The sequence below is a fragment of the Myotis daubentonii genome, chromosome 18 (genome assembly GCF_963259705.1).
Source record: "Myotis daubentonii chromosome 18, mMyoDau2.1, whole genome shotgun sequence".
NCBI lineage: Eukaryota > Metazoa > Chordata > Mammalia > Chiroptera > Vespertilionidae > Myotis > Myotis daubentonii.
This window is the reverse complement of record NC_081857.1, coordinates 10,468,111-10,487,792: the sequence shown is the minus strand read 5'-3', so window position 1 is coordinate 10,487,792 and position 19,682 is coordinate 10,468,111. Positions and strand designations below refer to the sequence as shown.

At 51.1% G+C, this 19,682-nt stretch overlaps 2 protein-coding genes and 1 long non-coding RNA gene across 12 annotated transcripts in view; 1 reads left to right on the top strand and 2 right to left on the bottom strand.

Annotated features, from left to right (window-relative positions):
- Positions 1-9,357, top strand: part of EIF2D (eukaryotic translation initiation factor 2D) — a 38,622-nt gene extending 29,265 nt beyond the window's left edge. For 7 of the 9 annotated variants that reach the window (XM_059673934.1, XM_059673933.1, XM_059673932.1 and 4 more), the window contains 8 exons: positions 1,792-1,837; positions 2,258-2,361; positions 2,483-2,632; positions 2,999-3,088; positions 4,158-4,253; positions 5,446-5,566; positions 7,603-7,777; positions 9,155-9,357. In XM_059673934.1, the coding sequence (XP_059529917.1) occupies positions 1,792-1,837; positions 2,258-2,361; positions 2,483-2,632; positions 2,999-3,088; positions 4,158-4,253; positions 5,446-5,566; positions 7,603-7,777; positions 9,155-9,225 (853 nt within the window). In that variant the 3' untranslated portion in view covers positions 9,226-9,357. The remainder of the gene's footprint in view (positions 1-1,791; positions 1,838-2,257; positions 2,362-2,482; positions 2,633-2,998; positions 3,089-4,157; positions 4,254-5,445; positions 5,567-7,602; positions 7,778-9,154) is intronic. The other 2 variants (XM_059673937.1, XM_059673936.1) reach the window with 2 other exon arrangements.
- Positions 3,655-5,449, bottom strand: LOC132220635 (uncharacterized). Its single transcript, XR_009449830.1, has 2 exons — positions 4,484-5,449; positions 3,655-4,285 (listed from the first exon to the last, which is right to left on the bottom strand). It is a non-coding gene; the product is annotated as an uncharacterized LOC132220635 (long non-coding RNA).
- Positions 9,358-11,472: 2,115 nt separating the features above from the next.
- RASSF5 (Ras association domain family member 5) overlaps positions 11,473-19,682 on the bottom strand; it is a 74,480-nt gene continuing 66,270 nt past the window's right edge. For both annotated transcript variants that reach the window (XM_059673941.1, XM_059673942.1), the window contains exons 3-6: positions 17,130-17,240; positions 15,895-16,192; positions 15,092-15,207; positions 11,473-13,683 (exon numbers count right to left, since the gene is read on the bottom strand). In XM_059673941.1, the coding sequence (XP_059529924.1) occupies positions 13,531-13,683; positions 15,092-15,207; positions 15,895-16,192; positions 17,130-17,240 (678 nt within the window). In that variant the 3' untranslated portion in view covers positions 11,473-13,530. The remainder of the gene's footprint in view (positions 13,684-15,091; positions 15,208-15,894; positions 16,193-17,129; positions 17,241-19,682) is intronic.

Here is a 19,682-nt window from a genome sequence, read left to right as displayed (position 1 = left end):
TACAGGGTTGATCTGGTAAATAAAGTAGGTCCCAAGTTTTAAAACTTAAATTTTAGCCAGCGAAAAAATGCTGAGGAAATGAACAAGGACATGAGGGCACTGCGCTCTGTGGTGCTCCTGGCAGCACGTCCTGTCCAGGAGGAGTCCCGAGCGGCCTCTGTCAGGGGGCTTCTTCTGGAACCCCCTCATTCTCCTGAGAAGTGGGTGGGTGGGTTAGGTTGTCTCAGGAGGAAGAATCAGTGCGCTCCCCACCCCTCCTCCAAGCACCAGCCACCTGGAGAGGGAGGATCACTTGGGGACAGGACCTGAGCTTTGAAGACAGAGCCATCTGAGCTCAAATGGCAGCTCCACAGGGAGTGGGAGCAGGAGAGCTTGAACTCGGCTCTGGGCTTCTCTGAGCCCTCGTTTCGAGCACAGCCCGCCCTGGCTGGTGTGGCTCAGTTGGTTGGACATCATCCTGTGCACCGAAAGGTTGCTGGTTCGAGTCTCAGTTAGGGCACATGCCCAGTTTGTGGGCTTGATCCCTAGTAGGAGGTGTGCTGGAGGCAACTGATCGATGTTCCACTCTCACATCGATGCTTCTCTCTCTCCCTCTCTCTCTCTAAAAATTAGTAAAAATAAAATCTTAAAAAAAAAAAGATGAAATAGCCTGACATTTAGTAAGCGCTTAACAAACAACATGCCAGCAGGTTTGCTTATTGAGTTTGACCCTGAGACCTCTTTTTTGTAAAGGCGTTCCTAGACAAGAGTGGGGTCTGGAGTGTGTGGCAGGCATTTGGTCATTGGCCCTGACTTTGCTGGTGGCAGGTAACTGAGGGACCCTGGCATGTGCTCCAGATAGAGCTTCCTAACCTGGTGGTTTCTGGAAGGGCTCCCTGGGATCGCAGTGCTGGTGTGTGGCGCATGTGGAGAGAAGATGGAAGCTCTGGGGGAGCGTTCATTAGGGGCCGCCCCTGTGAGCTTGTAGCCCTAGGGCAGGAAGCAGCAAACATTTCTGTAGAAACAGATAGTAAACAGTCCAGGCTTTCAGGCCGTGCAGTCTCTGTTGCAACCATTCCACTCTGGGCTGTGGCACAAAGGCCAAGGCCGTGGAGCCAGCAGATGGGTGGGCATGGCCTGCAGGATCTAGTTTGCGGGGCCCTGCTCTAGGCCCACTTACCGCCACGAGCTCAGTGTTGGAAAGGCTCACCTTGAGGTGGAACTTCTGAGGCCTCAGAAAGTTGTCTAGTTTCAGAGGAATCTAAAGCTCTATCCAGTACAGTGGCGATTTAAGTTTAAATTAATTAAAATGAAGAGTTTAAAATTTAGTTCTTCAGACACATTAGTCCAGGGGTGGGCAAACTTTTTGACTCGAGGGCCACAATGGGTTCTTAAAGTGGACCGGAGGGTCGGAACAAAAGCATGGATGGAGTGTTTGTGTGAACTAATATAAACTCAAAGTAAACATCATTACATAAAAGGGTACGGTCTTTTTTTTTTTTTTAGTTTTATTCATTTCAAACGGGCCGCCATAGTTTGCCCACGGCTGCATTAGTCACATTTCAAGTGCTTAATCGCCACACTTGTAGAATAATAGTGAACATTCCATCTTCACAGAAGGGTCTGTCGGACAGTAAAGATCTAGAGGAGCCTGGAGCGTGTCCCACTGCGAGACCACTGGGCAGAGCTCTGGCACTGCAGCCTCTTTCTGAACATGGGGGAGGAGGGCTCAGGAAAAGGCCTCCCTCAGTGCAGGCAGGTCCCACCACTCTGGCTCTGTTAGCTTAACTTGCCTTTTCCATCTGCCATCAGCCCTGAAGGACGGCAACTGGACATAAAGAAGTCGAGCTACAAAAAAGTAAGCAGGCCCTTCTCTGCACACCCACAGAGTTGTGTTGGGGCACACATGGCATGAGCTGGGTGGGCAGGGGAAGCCCGTTGTCCAGGGCTGAGGCTGGAATTAAACTTTTAATTCCAGATATAAGGTGGGGGCGGGGAGAAAACTCCCTGGGCGAGGCAGTGGGTGGACCTACTCCCTTCTCTCCTCCTCACCCTTGGATATCTGGTCAGAGTTCGGAAAGGTTTCACCGTTTAGTCTGTAGCAGCTTCTCACCCTCTGAGCCTCTGGGTGGGGGCCTCCCAGTTCCTAATTTGATGAGAGCAGGGACTGTCCCGTGTTCTTCCCCAGGACCTGCCTAGCTCGGTGTCTGGCACATCCTAGGTGCTCAGTGTGTGCAGAAGTGACAAAGTCCCCTCCCACTGGCCCTCTCTCCCTTAGCTCTCTAAGTTCCTGCAGCAAATGCAGCAGGAGCAGATTATACAGGTCAAGGAGCTGAGCAAAGGGGTGGAGAGCATTGTGGCTGTGGACTGGAAACACCCCAGGTGAGTGCAGGGGGCCTGCTCACCGTAGCTCAGCTGGCCCTGGGGCACCGGGGCCATGGACTGGGACTTGCAGACACACTAGTATAAAATGTGTTTTTTCTTTCCTTCTGCTGGGTTTTAGGATCACATCTTTCGTCATACCTGAGCCCTCCCCGACCTCCCAGACTATCCAGGAGGGTAGCAGGGAACAGCCCTATCACCCTCCAGATATAAAACCCCTCTACTGTGTCCCAGCCAGCATGAGCCTGCTCTTCCAGGAGTCTGGCCACAAGTGAGTTTTTGGAGAGCAGCCCTTCTCTGCCTGCTTGGTGTTCTGGCCTGAAGTCCTCTCCGCCTGAATAGTAATCTTCTGTGTCTGGCAACACCTTCCCTGCCCTGTCCTCCCTTTCCCCCAGGTCCAGCTCAAGCTTCCTTCCCAGAAAGTGTCTCTGGACTAAATGAATGAGAGTAGGTCTCTCCCTTTTCTACCTGTAATCACTCCTTACATGGCCCTACCTACTACCTCGGTCAGGACGAGGGAAGAAAAGAAGAGGTTGAAAAGCTGGGAAAGCACGCTGCTGAGCAGGGAGTGAGTCCTGGTGTTTGCAGGTTGTCTCCTGGCACACCATGAATTAACGCCCCCCCACTTCTCACCCAGGAAGGGGAGCATTCTCGAGGGCGGTGAGGTCCGGATGATCATCATTAACTACGCCAAGAAAAATGACCTGGTTGATGCGGACAACAAAAAGTGAGTGGATCAGGAGGAGGCTGTCTGTGTTGTTAGTGTTCATCTTTAGCGGACTCAGACAATTTGTGGAGGATGTCGGGATGGAGGGCCGTGTAGAAATAATCAAGACCAGGGTTCTCAACCATGGGCTGTGGACACCTGGTTATTGTCTAGGCCTAGGGTGTTGGGTTCCATATTTGATGTCAACATTGGCTGTAGACTGGGAAGTATGATCTCATACCTATCTACTACTGATTTTCAAATGCAGGTGCTTACTGTGAGTGATAAAATGTAAACTTTAAAGAATTATCATAGCTTTTTGGTCTTTTTTTAAAAATATATTTTTATTGATTTCAGAGAGGAAGGGAGAGGGAGAGAGAGAGATAAAAACATCAGTGATGGGAGTATCATTGATCGGCTGCCTTCCGCATGCCCCCCACTTGGGATCGAGCCTACAACCCAGGTATGTGCCCTTGACTGGAATCGAACCCGGGACCCTTCAGTCCACAGGTTGATGCTCTATTTACTGAGCCAAACCAGCTAGGGCTTCTGTTTTCGTGGTAAGTGGATACAGAAAAACTACTAAGTGAAAAGCATTCCATAATATTTATTTTTAATTTTTATTGATTTCAGAGCGGAAGGGAGAGGGAGAGAAACATTAGTGATCAGCTCCCTCCTGCACTCCCCAGACCCCAGGCTTGTGTCCTGACGAGGAATCGAACCGTGACCTCCTGTTTCATAGGTCAATACTCGACCCCTGAGCCACACCGGCCGGGCTTATTTTCACTTTTAAAAGACATCCATATGATCAGAAGGTTGTACTGGCCTACTCATAGCTAGCTAGTAGCAGAACTGAGCCAAGACTCCCGGTCTTCAGTTTTCCCCATCCCACTTTCCCCCCACAGCCCGCTTCTCCCTTGTTCTGGGAAAGCATACTTGCGGGGTGCATTGTTTCATGGAGTGTGGTCCCATTTTGATTCTAGTAATCCTGGCTAAAAAGGGTGTTATGATAAGAGGTGAATTCTGAGCTGGGCCCTGAGAAGGGGCGAGGCTAGGACTTCTCTATTAATAGCCTCTTCTTTCCCTTTAGTCTTGTGCACTTGGATCCCATCCTGTGTGACTGCATCTTAGAGAAAAGTGAACAGCACACAGTCATGAAGCTTCCATGGGACAGTCTCCTGACCAGGTAATGGGGAAGACCACCCCTCTCCCTAGTACCTAGCACAGTGGTCGGCAAACTCATTAATCAACAGAGCCAGATATCAACAGTACAACGATAGAAATTTCTTTTGAGAGCCAAATTTTTTAAACTTAACGATGTACCTACCTATATAGTTTATTAACTTAATTAGGGTACTCCTAAGGCTTAGGAAGAGCCACACCTGGCTTGCGAGCCGCAGTTTGCCAACCACCGACCTAGCACATTGAACTTTAGAATTGTCACTGTCTTCGTTTCTGACTTTCTTTCCATAATTCATTCCCCGTCAGTCTAAATAAACACAGGCTTGGATAATTCTCATGAGAATGGTCTTTGGGACGACATGAGCCAGCACAATAGAGGAGAACTTGAGAGGGAGAAAGAAAAAGAACACTTTAAAAATAAGCACTCCAGAAAGATTTAGAAGCAAAAGAAGGTGAATTAGGAACTGTCTTAAGTCTTTCAAAGGAAAGATTCTTATACTCTTTCTTTTCACAGAATCAAAACTGAAAAGAACTTGTGTCAGGAGTTTGCAGACTCACGGCTGTGGGTTAGGTCTGGCCTGCTGCCTGGTTCTGCAAACGGCTTTATTGGCGCTCAGCCACACCCACCGATTTATGTGTTGTCCGAGGGCTGCTGTAGTGCCACAGTGGCAGAGTCGAGTGGTTGCAACAGCGACCACATGGCCCTTAAAGCCTCAAATATGTACTGTCTGACCCTTGATAGAAGTGTGTCAAAACCCATGTATGTCAGGGCAAAGAGAAAATCTGGCTAAAGGAGAAATTCCTTGTGGTAAAGGCATTCTGTAACATGTGCATCATTGCAACATGTCAGAGATGGGACACTTCACCAGCCGGGGTAAGGTAGAGTGTTCAGACGGGTAGAAATCCATAAAGAAGCCTGGGCGGATTCTCTGAAGGCCAGGCCAGTGGGCGGGGCTCACGTCGCTGAAGTTCCCTTCCCCGAGTATGCAGTGGGTCTCAACTTCAGTCGCACCTGGGGAGTTTCAAAATACAGATACACTTGGTTAGTTCTGATTTCAGTGGCCGGGGAGCAGCTCCCGAGGTGATTTGAGTGATTCTCATGTGCAGCCAAGGGCAAACCGCTGCCGGCTGGTGGTGGGAGCAAGGGACGGTTCCTGTTGGCTTGTCAGCCCACAGCTCACTGACGCCCGTTTCAGGTGTTTGGAAAAGCTGCAGCCTGCCTATCAAGTGACCTTTCCCGGACAAGAGCCCATTGTGAAGAAAGGCAAAATCTGCCCCATTGACATCACCCTAGCACAGAGAGCTTCCAATAAAAAGGTAATTTTTAAAAAGACACAATATTTGAAAATGGTGATTTAATGTTCCAGCGAAGTTCTGGTCTATCTAATGAGATTGGCCTCAAACACCTCAGAGGTGATTGATGAACACCCATGTGTGTGTGACTGGGCTGGGCCGCATAGAAAACAGGCAAAGCTGACCCCTCACTCATGCCCTCTAGGATTTTGTGCCAGGAAACTGGCCAGAGCCTGGTTCCAAAGGTAAATAAGATTTTTTTTGTCTTAAAGGCTTTCAGGTCTTATTCATTCCGTTATCTCTTGCTCAGTGAAGGTAACTTGTAAATAATTGCTAAGGAACGGACTGTGTTTAGTTTGGCCACACAGAGCCTTGGGAAGCTGTCCTGGGGAAAAGGTGTGCATGTTCTGTGTGCCTCGAGAAGACAGCGGGATGGCTGGGCGGGAGTCCCAAGAAGACAGACTTGGGTTCAAAATAAAAAACCTTCTAGTTGTGCAGGGTTATGAGCGTGGGCTTCAGGATTAGAGACCTGGGTTCAAACGTGGCCGTTGCTTGACCTTGAACAAGTTATTTAATGTCTTTTTGCCTAAGTTTCCTTATGTAAAAAGATGGGAATAATACCTACCTGAGCAGGCACCATGAGGATCAGCGAAGGAATATACACGGGGGAAGCACTTAGAATAGTACTTGGCCTATAAGCATTCAATAACTGGGAACCAATAATAATAGCCTTAATAATTAGGCATTAGCCAGTTTCTTGAGCATACAATTTATGTGCCAGACTTTGTACTGAGCAGTGTGTGTATGGTCTCTCCCTTGATTTGTTTTTTTTATGATTTAAAAAAAAAAGCCCTTATGTTTTGGAGGTACACACTGAAATGTTTGTGTATGAAGTGATCTGATGTCTGGGAGGGTTTGCTTTAGAGCAGTGGTTCTCAACCTTCTGGCCCTTTAAATACAGTTCCTCATGTTGTGACCCAACCATAAAATTATTTTCATTGCTACTTCATAACTGTAATGTTGCTACTGTTATGAATTGTAATGTAAATATTTGATATGCAGGATGGTCTTAGGCGACCCCTGTGAAAGTGTTCGACCACCAAAGGGGTCGCGACCCACAAGTTGAGAACCGCTGCTTTAGAGCAATATAAGAGTGGGGAGTGGATGGGGACATGAATCAGGTTGGCTATGATTTGATAACTATTGAAACTGGTGATGGGTATGTGGGAGCTCATCATACTATTCTGCTTTTCTTTCTGCTTAAAATTCTCCATAATAAACACACTTTTAAAAAAAGTATACTATATTATAGACACTGAGTGGCCAGATTATTATGACCATCTGACGTTTGTAGGCAAATTAGCTATAATTTCACACTGAAGTTGCTAGAGGGCCAGACCATTATAAATGTCTGAATAGCACAACATACCTACGTATCGTTGCTGATCACGTTCATCCTATCATGTTGATGGCATATCCCAGTGGAGATGGCTTCTTCCAACAAGACAATGCGCCATGCCACGGTTGCTCAGATTGTGCAGGAGTGGTTTCAAGAACATGAGGGAGACTTTACCTTGCTTAGGTGGCCCCCACAATCACGAGATCTCAATCCAATTGAGCATTTGTGGGACGAAGTTAAAAGAGCCATCAGGCAGCTGGTTCCACAACCATCAAATCTCACAGAACTGGACAGTGCTATTCATCAGGCATGGTGCCAGATTCCTCACATCACCTTTCAACATCTCGTGGAGTCAATGCCAAGAAGAATCGCCACAGTATTGAAGGCAAAAGGTGGCCCAACGAAGTACTGATGGGGTGGTCATAATAATCTGGCCACTCAGTGTGTGTGGGATAGAAAATATTTATCCCGCTAAATATATAACACACATATTAGATGAGCTAGAAAGACTCAACTTAGAAGTACAAAAATAAAATATTTGGATGAAAAGACACCATGGTTGCAGGGATGATGAACATAGTGGGTGATGAGGCTGCTAGCAGGCCCTCTGGAGGAAGGGCACGTGTCTGTACCCATCATCAGTTTTTTGTCCTCTCCCTAGGTGACTGTGGTCCGGAATTTGGAGGCCTACGGTCTGGACCCATGCACAGTGGCTGCCACCCTGCAGCAGCGATGCCAGGCTAGCACCACTGTCGCTCCTGCCCCTGGGGCCAAGGACAGCCTACAGGTTCAGATCCAGGGAAACCAGGTCCACCACCTCGGCCGGCTGTTGCTTGGTGAGCATCTCCTCTGAAGAAGCAGAGACACTGATCTCTCTTGGCGAAAATCTTCCCATCCTCTGTATATGGCCATAGGGTTTTTACCAGCCAGCAAGAGGTGGAGCTAATGTTTGAACTAGACTCTTTGGCCCCAAATTCAATGTTCCTTCCACCACCCTTTGGAGTAGTTTTCTCCCAGGTCCTTCCCTTTTTATAAGCATTGTTGGGCACCCCAACTGCTAGGCACTAGCGGGGCTTTTTGCAGGTATGACCTCTCTTGATCATAATGAAGCTGCAGAACTGGTTCTGTTTTGCAGATGAGGAAACTGAGGTTCTGAGAGGTTCATTGCCTTGCCCTGAGATAGTCAGCTATTGGCTGCTGTAGCTGGGCTCTGAACTTTGTTTGCTTTGTCCGACTGTAGAGCAAGCATGTCAAACTCGCGCGAGTTTGACATGCTTGCTGTAGAGCAAAGTTCTGTCGATCAACTCTGGGTCACATAGCCTCCAGTCTGGCCTCAATTCAAGCTGTCTTCTGCATTTCTGTCTGAGTCAGCTTTCTAAAACAAATGTACTTACATCACTCTCCTCTAAAGTTATTTTTGCCTCTTTAGTGCGCTCAGAAACAAGGCCCTCCCAGGCCTCAGCCGCTGGCCTCCTGGTGTGCCTCCCACAGCCAACTCCGCCTGACCCTAAAGGCTCAGTGGCCAGCTTAGGGATCACGAGAAGCCTGTCTCAGAGCGTGTCCCATTTTTTTCTGTTTCCTAAAATTAGAGTTTGAAAAATTGCTAATGTAGCACTTTCCAACTGTATTTATAGTACTGGTTAGTGTCTGCAACTTGGCTAATTTTTTCTAATGTCTGAACTTCCTGCTGAGCATCTTAAGTCAGAGACCTTGCCCTTTTCATCCTTTAATCATGCTTAGGGCTTGGCACATAGTAAATGCTCAATAAGCAAATTTATTTTATGATAAGGCAGTAATCAGCAGTTAACTTTTATAATTGAGCCTTTTCAAGTGAAGAACCCTGTATGATTTGCTGAGACAAATACAGAGGAAAACAGACACATTCTCTCATGAGACGGTTCTAAATGCCTGAAGTACAACTAGCAAGTAGCTATCAATGTGAAAATTACTGAAATTCACACGTACCTCCACATCTAGGAAAAACACTTCATCCCAGAAGGCTTCTGTAGGAGCTGAGTCTAAGCAGTGTAGAAGAGCAGATCCATGGTGGAAATGGTTTGAACAGAGGCTTGTCAACAGAATGAGCACCCAAGTGACGAGAGGGCCAGGAGGTAGCCGTGCGGGTTGGGGCCAGGAGGGACCTTGTGAGACGGAGCAGGGGCTGTGGGAGGGGGGCTGTGCCCCACTGACGAGTTCCTGTGTTTGGATTGTAGAAGAATATCAGCTTCCTCGGAAACACATCCAAGGCCTCGAAAAGGCCCCCAAGCCTGGCAAGAAGAAGTGACAGACTCTTGCTTCATGTGGTCGATCCCGTGGAATCCAGGTTCTGGGCTGCTCACTCATAGGAGCGTTTTCAGCTTTTGCAAATAAAAAATATATAATTCTTTACCAGAATAAATTTTTATTCTAATCTAAATCTGATTTCCCTCTTGTTTCCTCCACTCAGCTAAAATATACTAAATTTTCAAGCCAGGAGCCGTTTTACCCAACAGAAGAGGCTGGCGTGCCTTTCCATTCAGGTTTGGGTTCCTCCCTGGTTCTCAAGCCCAGGCGGCCCACCAGAGTGCAGGCAGGTGAGGCCCTCCTATTAGTTTGAAGTCCCTCTGACAGATAACCCACAGCCTCTTGCTCATCTATTCCTACTGTCTAATTAGCCTCCCAGGCCAAAATAATCCTTCCCATCTCTAAGGGTTACTCATACAGAAAGCAGAACCCAGCTGTTTTGCCTGGGTTGATGACAAAAGAGGCAAGGACTGGCCCTGAATTACAGCAAAATTTAAACTCAATAAACAGGAAACGATAAAAGCACATCAGGACGTGGGTTTCTGTCTAGTGATTCTTCCCAGCGTTCGTTAGTGCACTGCCACTATCAGTGGAAAACTGAAGTAGCTTCCTTACCGTGAAGGCTTATCAGGCAAATGCTTTCTGAACTTCCTAACGGGCTCCTGCTAATGTAGCTGGTTTTCAGAGGGGCCATGAGCTCCCTGAAACAGTACACCAGGTTTTGTTCGATCATTTTCCCAAGAGAGGTTACCAGGCGTTTGTCGCATTCCTAGTGGAACACTTAATGCTGCGAGAAGGTCCAGAACCATTGCCTTGGTCCCTGCTCAGTTCACGGAAGTCACGTCTGTGGCTGAAACTCTCCTGTAAAGTTGGAGGGGAAAGGGCTGAGCTGAATCCCTTTAGGGTTCTTTAGGTGGTATCATCAAAAAAGTTCTACTTCAACTTCTTTTTTCCTTTCTCATCTCACTTTTTAAAAGAAACAGAGATGCCCAGCTGGTGTTGCTCAGTGGTTAAGTGTCGACCTATGAACCCTGCAGGAGGCCATGGTTCGATTCAGTCAGGGCACATGCCTGGGCTGCAGGCTTGATTCAAAGTGTGGGACGTGCTGGAGGCAGCTGATCAATGATTCTCTCTCATCATTGATGTTTCTCTGACCTTTTCCCTTCTCTGAAATCAATAAAAATATAGTTAAAAAGGGGCAAACGAAAAAAAAAAAAAAGGGAACCCCCTTCCCCTGCTTGTGGGAATGCAGATTGATGCAGCCACTCTGCAAAGCAATATGGAGGTTCCTCAGAAAACTAAAAGTAGAATTACCATATGACCCAGCAATCCCACTTCTAGTGTTTATCTGAAGAAAACAAAAAAGCTAATTTAAAAAGATATATGCACCCCTGTGTTCATTGTAGCATTATTTACAATAGTCAAAACATGGAAGCAACCTAGGTATCTATCGATAGACAGCTGGATAAAGGCATAATACATATAATATTAGCCATAAAAAAGAATAAAATCTTGCCACTTCTGACAACATGGATGGACCGAGAGGGCATCATGCTAAATAGACAAATACTGTATGATCTCACATATATGGGGAATCTACAAAAACAAACAAAACAGGAACAGACTCATAGATACAAAGATTAAACTAATGCTTGCCTGTGGGGAGAGAGAGGAGGGATGGATGACAAAGGTGAAGGAGAACGAGTTGTAAACTTCCAATTATAAATTCATGGGAATTAATGTACAACACAGGGACTATAGTCGGTATCATAATTGCTTTGTATGGTTACGGATGGTTACTAGACTCACTGTATTGCTTTGAAAGGTATATAATAGCAAATCACCATGCGTTGTACATCTAAAACTAGTATGTTGTGTGTCGATTATACTTGAATCATAAAAAATAAAACTGGAAGCAGAAAAAAGAAATAGAAGAATCATTGCTTACCTCAGTAGCTGGTCCTGGCGTTTAATTCTCCTCAGCTCCAGAACGCCCTTCTCTTTCTAACTCCACATCTTTCCTCCCCTGCTCTGGGGCTGTCGAGTAGCCAGTCAGCTAGCAGCACTCCCCAGCCATGTATTTGGACAGTTTCCTCGAGATCATTGAACAGTGGCTTCACGCCTCTGTCCGCTGGCGAAAGAAAACCTGACACTGCCAAGAAGTGTGTGCTGTCTCGGTTCCCACCGCCCTCCCAGCTCCCAAGGTCCATGAGAAGGTCAAGTTCAAGGAAGAGGTCTCCAGTCTGAATCACTTTTGCAATGAACTTTATTTTTTTAAACCCATATAAGAAAGACATTTAAAGAGAAAATATCCTCAAAACACACACACTGGGAAACAGGAGGATAGAAGGCACTGCCAGCAGTCACGCCCTCCCCGGGGAGGCGGGCTCTTGGGCCATCCTGTTCTCGGAGGCTCGGACCCTGGGTCCTGGGTTAACTGTGCTTCAGATGAAGCCTGCGTTTTCCCGTAACGTTCTTGGTTCATAAACACCCCTACTCTTCATACATAGTATATGCCTTTACGGTATACATGTACATGAGTTTTGTTTTCTTTTCCAAAAATAAAGCAGCCACCCCCGTCAGGAGGTTCTCAGCAGCATTCACAGCGTTGCAGCAGGAGCCGTGCCTTCTATCCGTGGTCGAGACATGCAGCGTGAAGGGAAAGGACGCGGCCGCTCCCTGAACTACGCAGCAGGAGGGAGGCTTTCCGGGGCGGGGGGTGCTAAGGCTGAGCATGAGATGGCAGGCCATAGGGTTCTGTGATTAAAATCTTCTCACGCTGCCAGCCCGTCTGGCTTCTGCAGCTCTGGAGACGAGCACAGTCTGTACGATGAAGGGTCGGCATTGCTTCTGGGACCAGGACAGTGTGGGCTCAGCGAGGCTGCACGAGGAACCGAGGCTTGAACCAACCCCAGCGGGACTGGGGAAGGCAGAGGACGTCGAAGAAAGGGTCTCAGAGGCCGGACTGAAAAACCTGCCGCTTTGAAAGTTAGGTCTTTCTCCCTCAGCACTGGAGTGTCTGCGTCCGGCTCCGTGCTCGCGCCGTGTGGCTGGTGTACTTACGTTTGGGCTGAAACAAGGAGCCAGCACAAGTGACAGCCCGGAACCTGACCCGCCCTGGCAATGTGGTTTGACATCTCTTCTGGGAATCAAAGCCCAGGAACTTCGATGGGAAGAAGGCTTGACCCTGACCCCTGACCCCACACGGAGAGGGAGGGCTCTCCGGGCCTTGTCTCCCACACCGCTGTGGCCCACTTCCTGGCAGGAACAAGCCAGCAGCAAAGCTTCCGACAAGCTCCCTGCTCCCGTCTCTCTGGAAACAAAAAGGCACTGAGGTCAGCGGGGAGGCCAGCGGGAGGCCAGCCCCACGCTCGCTGAGCGCAGTGCCGCTGGCCGCTGGCCGGCCCGTGCTGCAGAACACACAGGACCACGTGGCTGGGTGGGAAGTTCCCCTGAAATCAAGGCCGCTCCTCTGGCAGCACCGGACTCCATGCCCCCACCCAGGAGAGGCCGTGCTGGAGGCCCAGGGCCAAGGCAGCCAGGCCTCCCCGTCCTCCCGCTGGTGGAAGCTGCAGACACTCGGACACGTTTCTCCACGAGCTCTTCGGCTTCCTCTGGCTGCCTGATTGCCGTGCTAGCAGGAGATGTCTAAAATGGCAGGTAGCCGGTTTCCGTGGTGGAAGGAAACACGAGGACGATGGCAGTATAAATACAGTTGTAACTGAAGAACAAACCGTTGTTGACAAAGACGCGGCGAAGCACCACACACACGCAGGTGTACTTCTGCCTCTGGGCTCACATGTGCACAGGCTCTGGCGATGAGGGCCAGGGCCAGGCCGCAGCTTCCCCAGAAATCTCTGAGCCAACCTCGGCCCTGGTACTTCTGACCCGGGGCCAGTGCGGGACAATCCTTTTATGAGCATCATCCTGCTTTCGGGAACTTAGCTCAGACCTGCTAAAGGAATATGCTACAGCTTTTAACTCATAAATAAGACCCAGTGGGTGGCACGTAAAGGAGAAATAAAGGAGGCAACTATTTGGTTTGTGAAGGCTTGCAGATTGCGGGAGGACGCCGGTTGCTCTTCGCACAAGTGCCACTTGGCAGGTGCAGACGGGCGCTGCGCGGCCGTGGGCAGGACCCAGCCCCGTGCACACACGTGTCCATCAGAGGCTGCGCCGCATCTGGGACTGCTGGTGGGCACACACGCATCCCTCAGAGGTGTCCTGAGAAAAAGTGTCTGTTGCAAAATAATAATTAATAATAAAAATAAATCCGTGGGCGCCGGGAGCGAGGAAGCAGGACCGGTTAGCCAGGTTGGCCTTGGGACTCTCTCAAGGCCTCCTCCAGTTTCTGCCTAAACTTGTCGTACTTCTTCTGCACTTGTTGGATTTTGTCCTGCTCTTCTTTTTCCAGGATGGTTAGGAAGTTCTGGAGCTCGGGGATGGAAAAGGCATCCCACTGCGAAGCGAGAGGGAGATGCAGGGAGAAAACGAATAGGAGACGGGTTAGAAGTCGCCCGACCCGAGGGGCCCTGCTGCCTCAGGCTCACAGCTGCGCACAGTCCGCTACTGAACAGGCAGGTGCAGTGAGCAAAGCTTGGCTTTCCCATGTCATGTTAGCAACACATTTTCAAATCCTCATATATGACCAGCAAGAAGTTATCCATGAGCCGATTATCAATATTATCAGTCAATAACCTTAAATGTTCTCTGTAGCAGCGGAGATCTTAACAGGGCCCCGGCTGGTCTGCTCCAGCTGTCTGTGGGGTGACAGTAGGCTCCCCACATGCAGACCCTCAACATTTGGAGGAGAGCTGGACTTGGGCTCAGGAGGCTGGATTTCAGCCTGAATCACCCTGTGACCTTGAGCTCATCACCCCACCCTTCTCAGCCTGTTTTCTCATCTGCTGGCAGAGCAGATAATGAGAGAACATAACCCACAAAGCTCTGCAGAGCCTCGCTGGCCCAGGCCTGCCCGGACGGGACCTGGCTTCTCAGGCTGACCTAGGAGCTGAGGCCCCTGGGGGGCAGGGGTTTGGACGCCTCAATTCTTGGAGCACATAGGAGTTGTGAGGTTCACCTGGTTCCCTCCCCACATTGCATAGGTAGCAAACAGGTCCACGCAGGGAAGGTGGAGTAACCACGGTCACAGAACTTGAGGCGGCGGAGCTAGAAGCAGAGCCCAGGCCTCGGAACCCCAGGCCTGCAAGCTGTCCCCTGGGCCAGCGGTGCTCCAGCCTTTCCAGTGGAACACTTCCAAACAACCAGACCTGCCTGGGTGACGTGGGGAGAAGGGACAGAGCCCCACTTGCCTAGATCCCCCAAATCTCCAAAGGGACCCCAAGACTGCTCTGCCAAGTCCTAGGCCTCCACTGAGCACTGTGTGACAAACTCTCCATCACATGTCTCCGCCTTCCCAGCGTCCCAGGCCCCCAGGGGCACCTGTCTGGGTTCCACCTGTTTATACCACCAGAGTCCTCTAGGGGGAGCAGGTCAGTGTTTAAGAACCAGGGGAGACAAAAGGCTCAAACACCTCTCTATGGTGCTTGCTGGGCCCTCAGGCCACCCTGGAGCGAAACCACCTGAGCTTACCCAGGGAGTTGCCAGTGCCCGTCCATCTGAGCTCTCAGAAACGAAGCCCATGAAATCCTCTTTCCACAGCCCTTGCCAGACGCAGGCCCGGACTTGCCTCACCCTGGGCGCTGCCAACCTGGCTTACACCCTGAACCTGGGCCCCGCACTCACCCCAGCTCAACTCCTCAAGCCATTTTCCTGCCACACCTGTGCTGGGCAGTGAGGACATACCCCTGCGCCACCCGCGGTGCCCTGGGGCTGCGTCTGTGCAGCTGCAAAGGGCCCAGGCCTACCTCCACCTCTCCGGTCTCGTTCTCCTTGAGCACAAAGCTGAGGACGTCCGTGTCGGGCCCGGCCAGCAAGCGCAGGTAGAGGGGGCAGTCGGCCACGGAGAGCTTCTGGAACAGCACTGCGGACAAACCGAGAGCGGGGCTGGGGCTGGGCCGGGAGAGGGGCAGGCCCTGCTCGGGTGGGGAACTGGACAGAGCGGTGCTGGTAACAGATGGAGTGGTCCTTTCAACCACAGAATGAACCTGGCAAGGAGACGTGGGGAGTGCCTGGCCGCGGTGGCTCAGTGGTTGAGCGTTGACCTATGAACCAGGAGATCATGGTTCGATTCCCTGTCAGGGCACCTGCCTGGGTTGTGGGCTCGATCCCCAGTAGGGGGCGTGCAGGAGGCAGCTCTCTCATCATTGATGTTCCTATCTCTCTCTCCCTCTCCCTTCCTCTCTGAAATCAATTAAAACAACAACAAGAATACACGGGGAGTAACCTTTCATCTCTGGTGTGAGGGGGAAGCATGTTTCCATTTACATCATCTCCCAAAAGATTAGGAGCAGTGGGGCGGGTTCCCTCTCATCCCAGATTAGGAGGCGGGAGCCTGGGTGTGGGTTTCCTGAAGTCACATCTGGAGCGAGGGGCACAGGGAGGGCATCAGCTCCCACCCAGCACACGTGGGCCACAGACCTGCTGCACGCGGATGGCCTGGCCTCACGGTGGTGCGGGAGAGGGCCACCCCTCCGCCAGGCCTGGCGGGTTAGTGGGGGGACAGACAGTTAGGAAGGTGGTCTCTGGGGCGGAGCCTCCACTCTCATACCTTGCCCGTCCTTGTGTATCCGCTTAAAAAGTGCAAACTTCTGGGGATTGTCCACGACCATGAACTTCTTGAGCAGCCCCTGGATGACCTCGCTGACCGTGGTGGTGCTGCTGATGTGCAGCTGCTTGATGGCGTCGAGCGGCAGGTAGAAGGACGTCCGCTTGTCCGTGGTGGCCGCCAGGTTCACTTCCTTGATGGCGTCGTAGATGGACTGGGGCCGGATCCCAGCAGGTACCGTCACCGGCCGCCGAAGTTTCAAATGCACTTTGATGAAACCTGTGTAGGTGCCGTCTTCACTCTGCCCGTGGGGAGACGGCAGATGGGGTCAGGGCGGGTCTGTCTGGCACGGTCCTTGCCGCTGCCCTGGGGCCCAGGGGCTGCACTTCACCCCGGGCAGCCCCCCACCTGGCTCCCTGAGTTCCTTCCTGCCTCCTTTAACCTAGGGGTGCCCAGTGGGCCCCAAGAAGGCCCACAGTATGTAGCTACCAGAAAGGATATTTGGAGCAGCTGTAGCTTTGTCCCAGAGCTGCCTGCCCCAAATCTGCCACCAGCCAGATGTCGATTGCCTTAGGCAAGTCCCCTCTCTAAGAGGCAGGGTCTGAGCGGCCTCTTTCTAAAACCCACAGCCTGTAAGACAAACCCAGGCCCATCTGTGACTGGATTTCCTGGGGCCTCATTTGGTTGAAGCCCCCAAAGAACCAGTTGCTGCCAGTCACCAGCAGGGGGCAGGGTTCTCCTGATTTCTCCTCCCCTCCCCACTGAAGATGGACTTTCTGAGCCTGGCACAAAGTGGGCACCCCCCCTCCCCCTCCTGAGCTCTGTCCAACCCAAGGAAGCGTCCCCAGACACAGGCTGTACCTGTGCAATTAAGAGGGGCTGGAAACACCCCTTGTCCAGGGCTTCCTGGGGGCCAACCTATGCCAGGCCCTCGGTCACTGTATCTCCCTTTTACCGTAAAACTCGGAGAAGTTAAGAAAGTCTCCCAAAGTCACAAGTGAACAAGTGGAAGAGCCAGAGATGGGATCTGTGTCTGACTCTAAAGCCCATTCCATTTCTCTAAAGGACGGGGCCCTGGCAGCCCAGGCTGTCCGCCTTCCACAGCCCCCGAGGCCCCCAGAGGCCAGAAGAAAGGGGACGTCAAGCGGGGAGCCCCAGAATCCAGAGGGACTGCAGAGAAGCGAGACGGGAAGGGGGTGTGGAGAGGCCTGGGGGCACGGGTGGGCAGGCCCGCTCACCAGCTTCATGCCCAGGCAGTTCTTCTCACGGCTGTTGTAGCTGGCGATCTGCTGCTTGATCTCCTGCAGTGTGGGCGGGCGCCGCAGCTCCTCCGCGGGTTTACAGACATTCTGGAACAGACACAGAGGTGAGGGTGGGTGTACGTGGTTCTCAGGATTCAAAGGGGAACGCCACGCCCTCCCGAAGGCCTCTGACCAGCAGAAGCCAGCAGCAGCCCCACACAGTGACAACGGATGGCGGGACGCATCTATCTGCTGGGCCTGGAGCTGTGACTACTGTCTGCTGCTAAGGTTTCCACAGCAGCTGCAAGAGAAACGGGCCCTCGCGCTGTCTGTTTGACTGTGGCAGCCAAGAATGAACAGGGAATATAGGAAAAACATGCAGTTTCTGCAACTCAGAAACAACTCCGTAAGCAGTGAAGAGCCCGTTTTACTCCACAGAAGAATCTAAAATATGAGTTTACGAGAGAAATATTGAAAAGTCACTCCCCTTCACCCTTGCCCTCTGATTGATTCCACTTTTTAAGGGTTGAAACTAATTAAAACCTAGCCAGTGAGTTCTTTTATTAAAAGAGAAAAAAAAGAAAAAAGAATTGCATGGATTTAGGGTAGAAACAGAGGTCACATCCCAGCTGTGCCATCGCCTCGCCCACCACCCCTGGGGAAGTAACTGCAATCTCCCTCAGCCTCAGTCTCCTCATCTGTGAAATGGGAGCACTACCTCTCCCTTGGGCTTGTTGCGAGAACAATGTGAAAGTGCCCGTCCCACAGGCATTGACTTTGAACTCTGAGAATCAGCAGAGCTCCTTTGCTGACGAAGGGTTGCTATGGGAGATGCAAAGAAATGCAAGCATGCTCCATCTCCTCAGGGAAGTAACAATAGAGGTGGAGGGACCTGAATGTGCATAGATGCAGCATGTGCCGACCGAATGACAGCAATTCTCCTGGGCCCAGAGGTCCGAGGGCACAGGGACATCAGCTCAGGCCCCATGCCAGAGGAAGTAAGTGTATATTTGTCAATGAATGAGTGAAGTGGTGGGGCCGGGGCTGTGGCCCTCTATGATAATTGAGGGGCTAAACCTCCTCTGCTGGTGCGGAGGGACACCCCGCACTCACTCAGCACCGGCTCTGTGCCTGCACTCGGCGTGCATTACCTCATTGAATCCTCATGAACCCAAACTCTGCAAGACAGTGTATTGCCCATTTCACAGGTAGACCACGGGGAGTAAGAGGTTAGTGACCTGCCTAAAGCCACAGTCAGTGTGTGCAGAACTGGAAGAAAAGCCCAGATCTGTTCTGTGGTGCTCTTCCTATGACGTCATGGCTTCTTCTCATCTCTCCCCACCCCCGCTCCAGGAAGGTAAAGGACGGACGGAGCTGAGGTGATGGAGGTCAGTGTTCTTCACACCGTGGAAGTGGTCCGGGGGGAATTCTGGGTCCAAGCAACTCGGTCCCTCAGTCACCCCCCCAGATTTCTCTCAAGTTCATTGTCAACCACCTTCCCAGTCTTTCCTCAGAGTCTGAGTGTGGCTGGGAGTGCAGGAGCCATCATTTGGGGGAACAAATGACTAAGTAGAAGGTTGGTTGGTCAAAACCCACCCAGAATTTGCCTGATCTTAGAAATCTACCCAATTCAGGGAAGGTCAGGGTTCTCTTTTGGCCAAAGAGGAAACAGGCCGAGGGGGACAGGTGACGGTGCTCTCTGGGCTCCCTCCCTAACACCATCCAACACCGTGCCGTGGGCGTCGGGTTTGGTTGGGGAATTCACAGCCCTCGGCCACCACATCGCCACCCCGTGAACACCACGGGCACCCACAGCAGAGCCGGACCTGCCCCTGCCCTCAGCAAGCTGTCCCGTGGGGACATGCCACACTCAGCAGCTTCCATCACTTCCTCCTCTCACTTTCCAGTCCCACGGAGCCCATAACATGCCACGCTCGGTGGCTGCCAAGGAGCGCTGGTGTGGCCCCTCACCCTCTGCACGGAGGCGAGTGAGAGCCCTTGTCTGTGACGGCATCTTCCCTTGGCCTGTCTCCCCCTTCACTCTTCCTCAGGGATCTTGGGAACAGCACTGTGCCCCGCGCTTTCACATGCCTGTCTCACATACTACACATCTCATTCCCATTTTACAGATTATAAAACCGAGGCTCAGAGAAGTGAAGAGCGTGCCTGACTGTCTTAGGTCCCCCTGCTAGTAAGGGGCTGAGTAGGGCCTAGAACAGCGGTTCTCAACCTGTGGGTCTTGAACAATGAAAATACATCCTGCATATCAGACATTTACATGACGATTCATAACAGTAGCAAAATTACAGTTATGAAGTAGCAACGAAAATAATTTTATGGTTGGGGGTCACCACAACATGAGGAACTGTACTAAAGGGTCGCGGCATTAGGAAGGTTGAGAACCACTGGCCTAGAACCCAGTCCACCTGAGTCTGAAGCCCATGTTCTCCTCCACTCACCACGTGGCCTCCTAGGACGGCCTCTTCTGCTAAAGGGGTACCCCCCTCCCCCTCCCCCCACAATGATCACCGAGGTTCCACGCCACAGGCC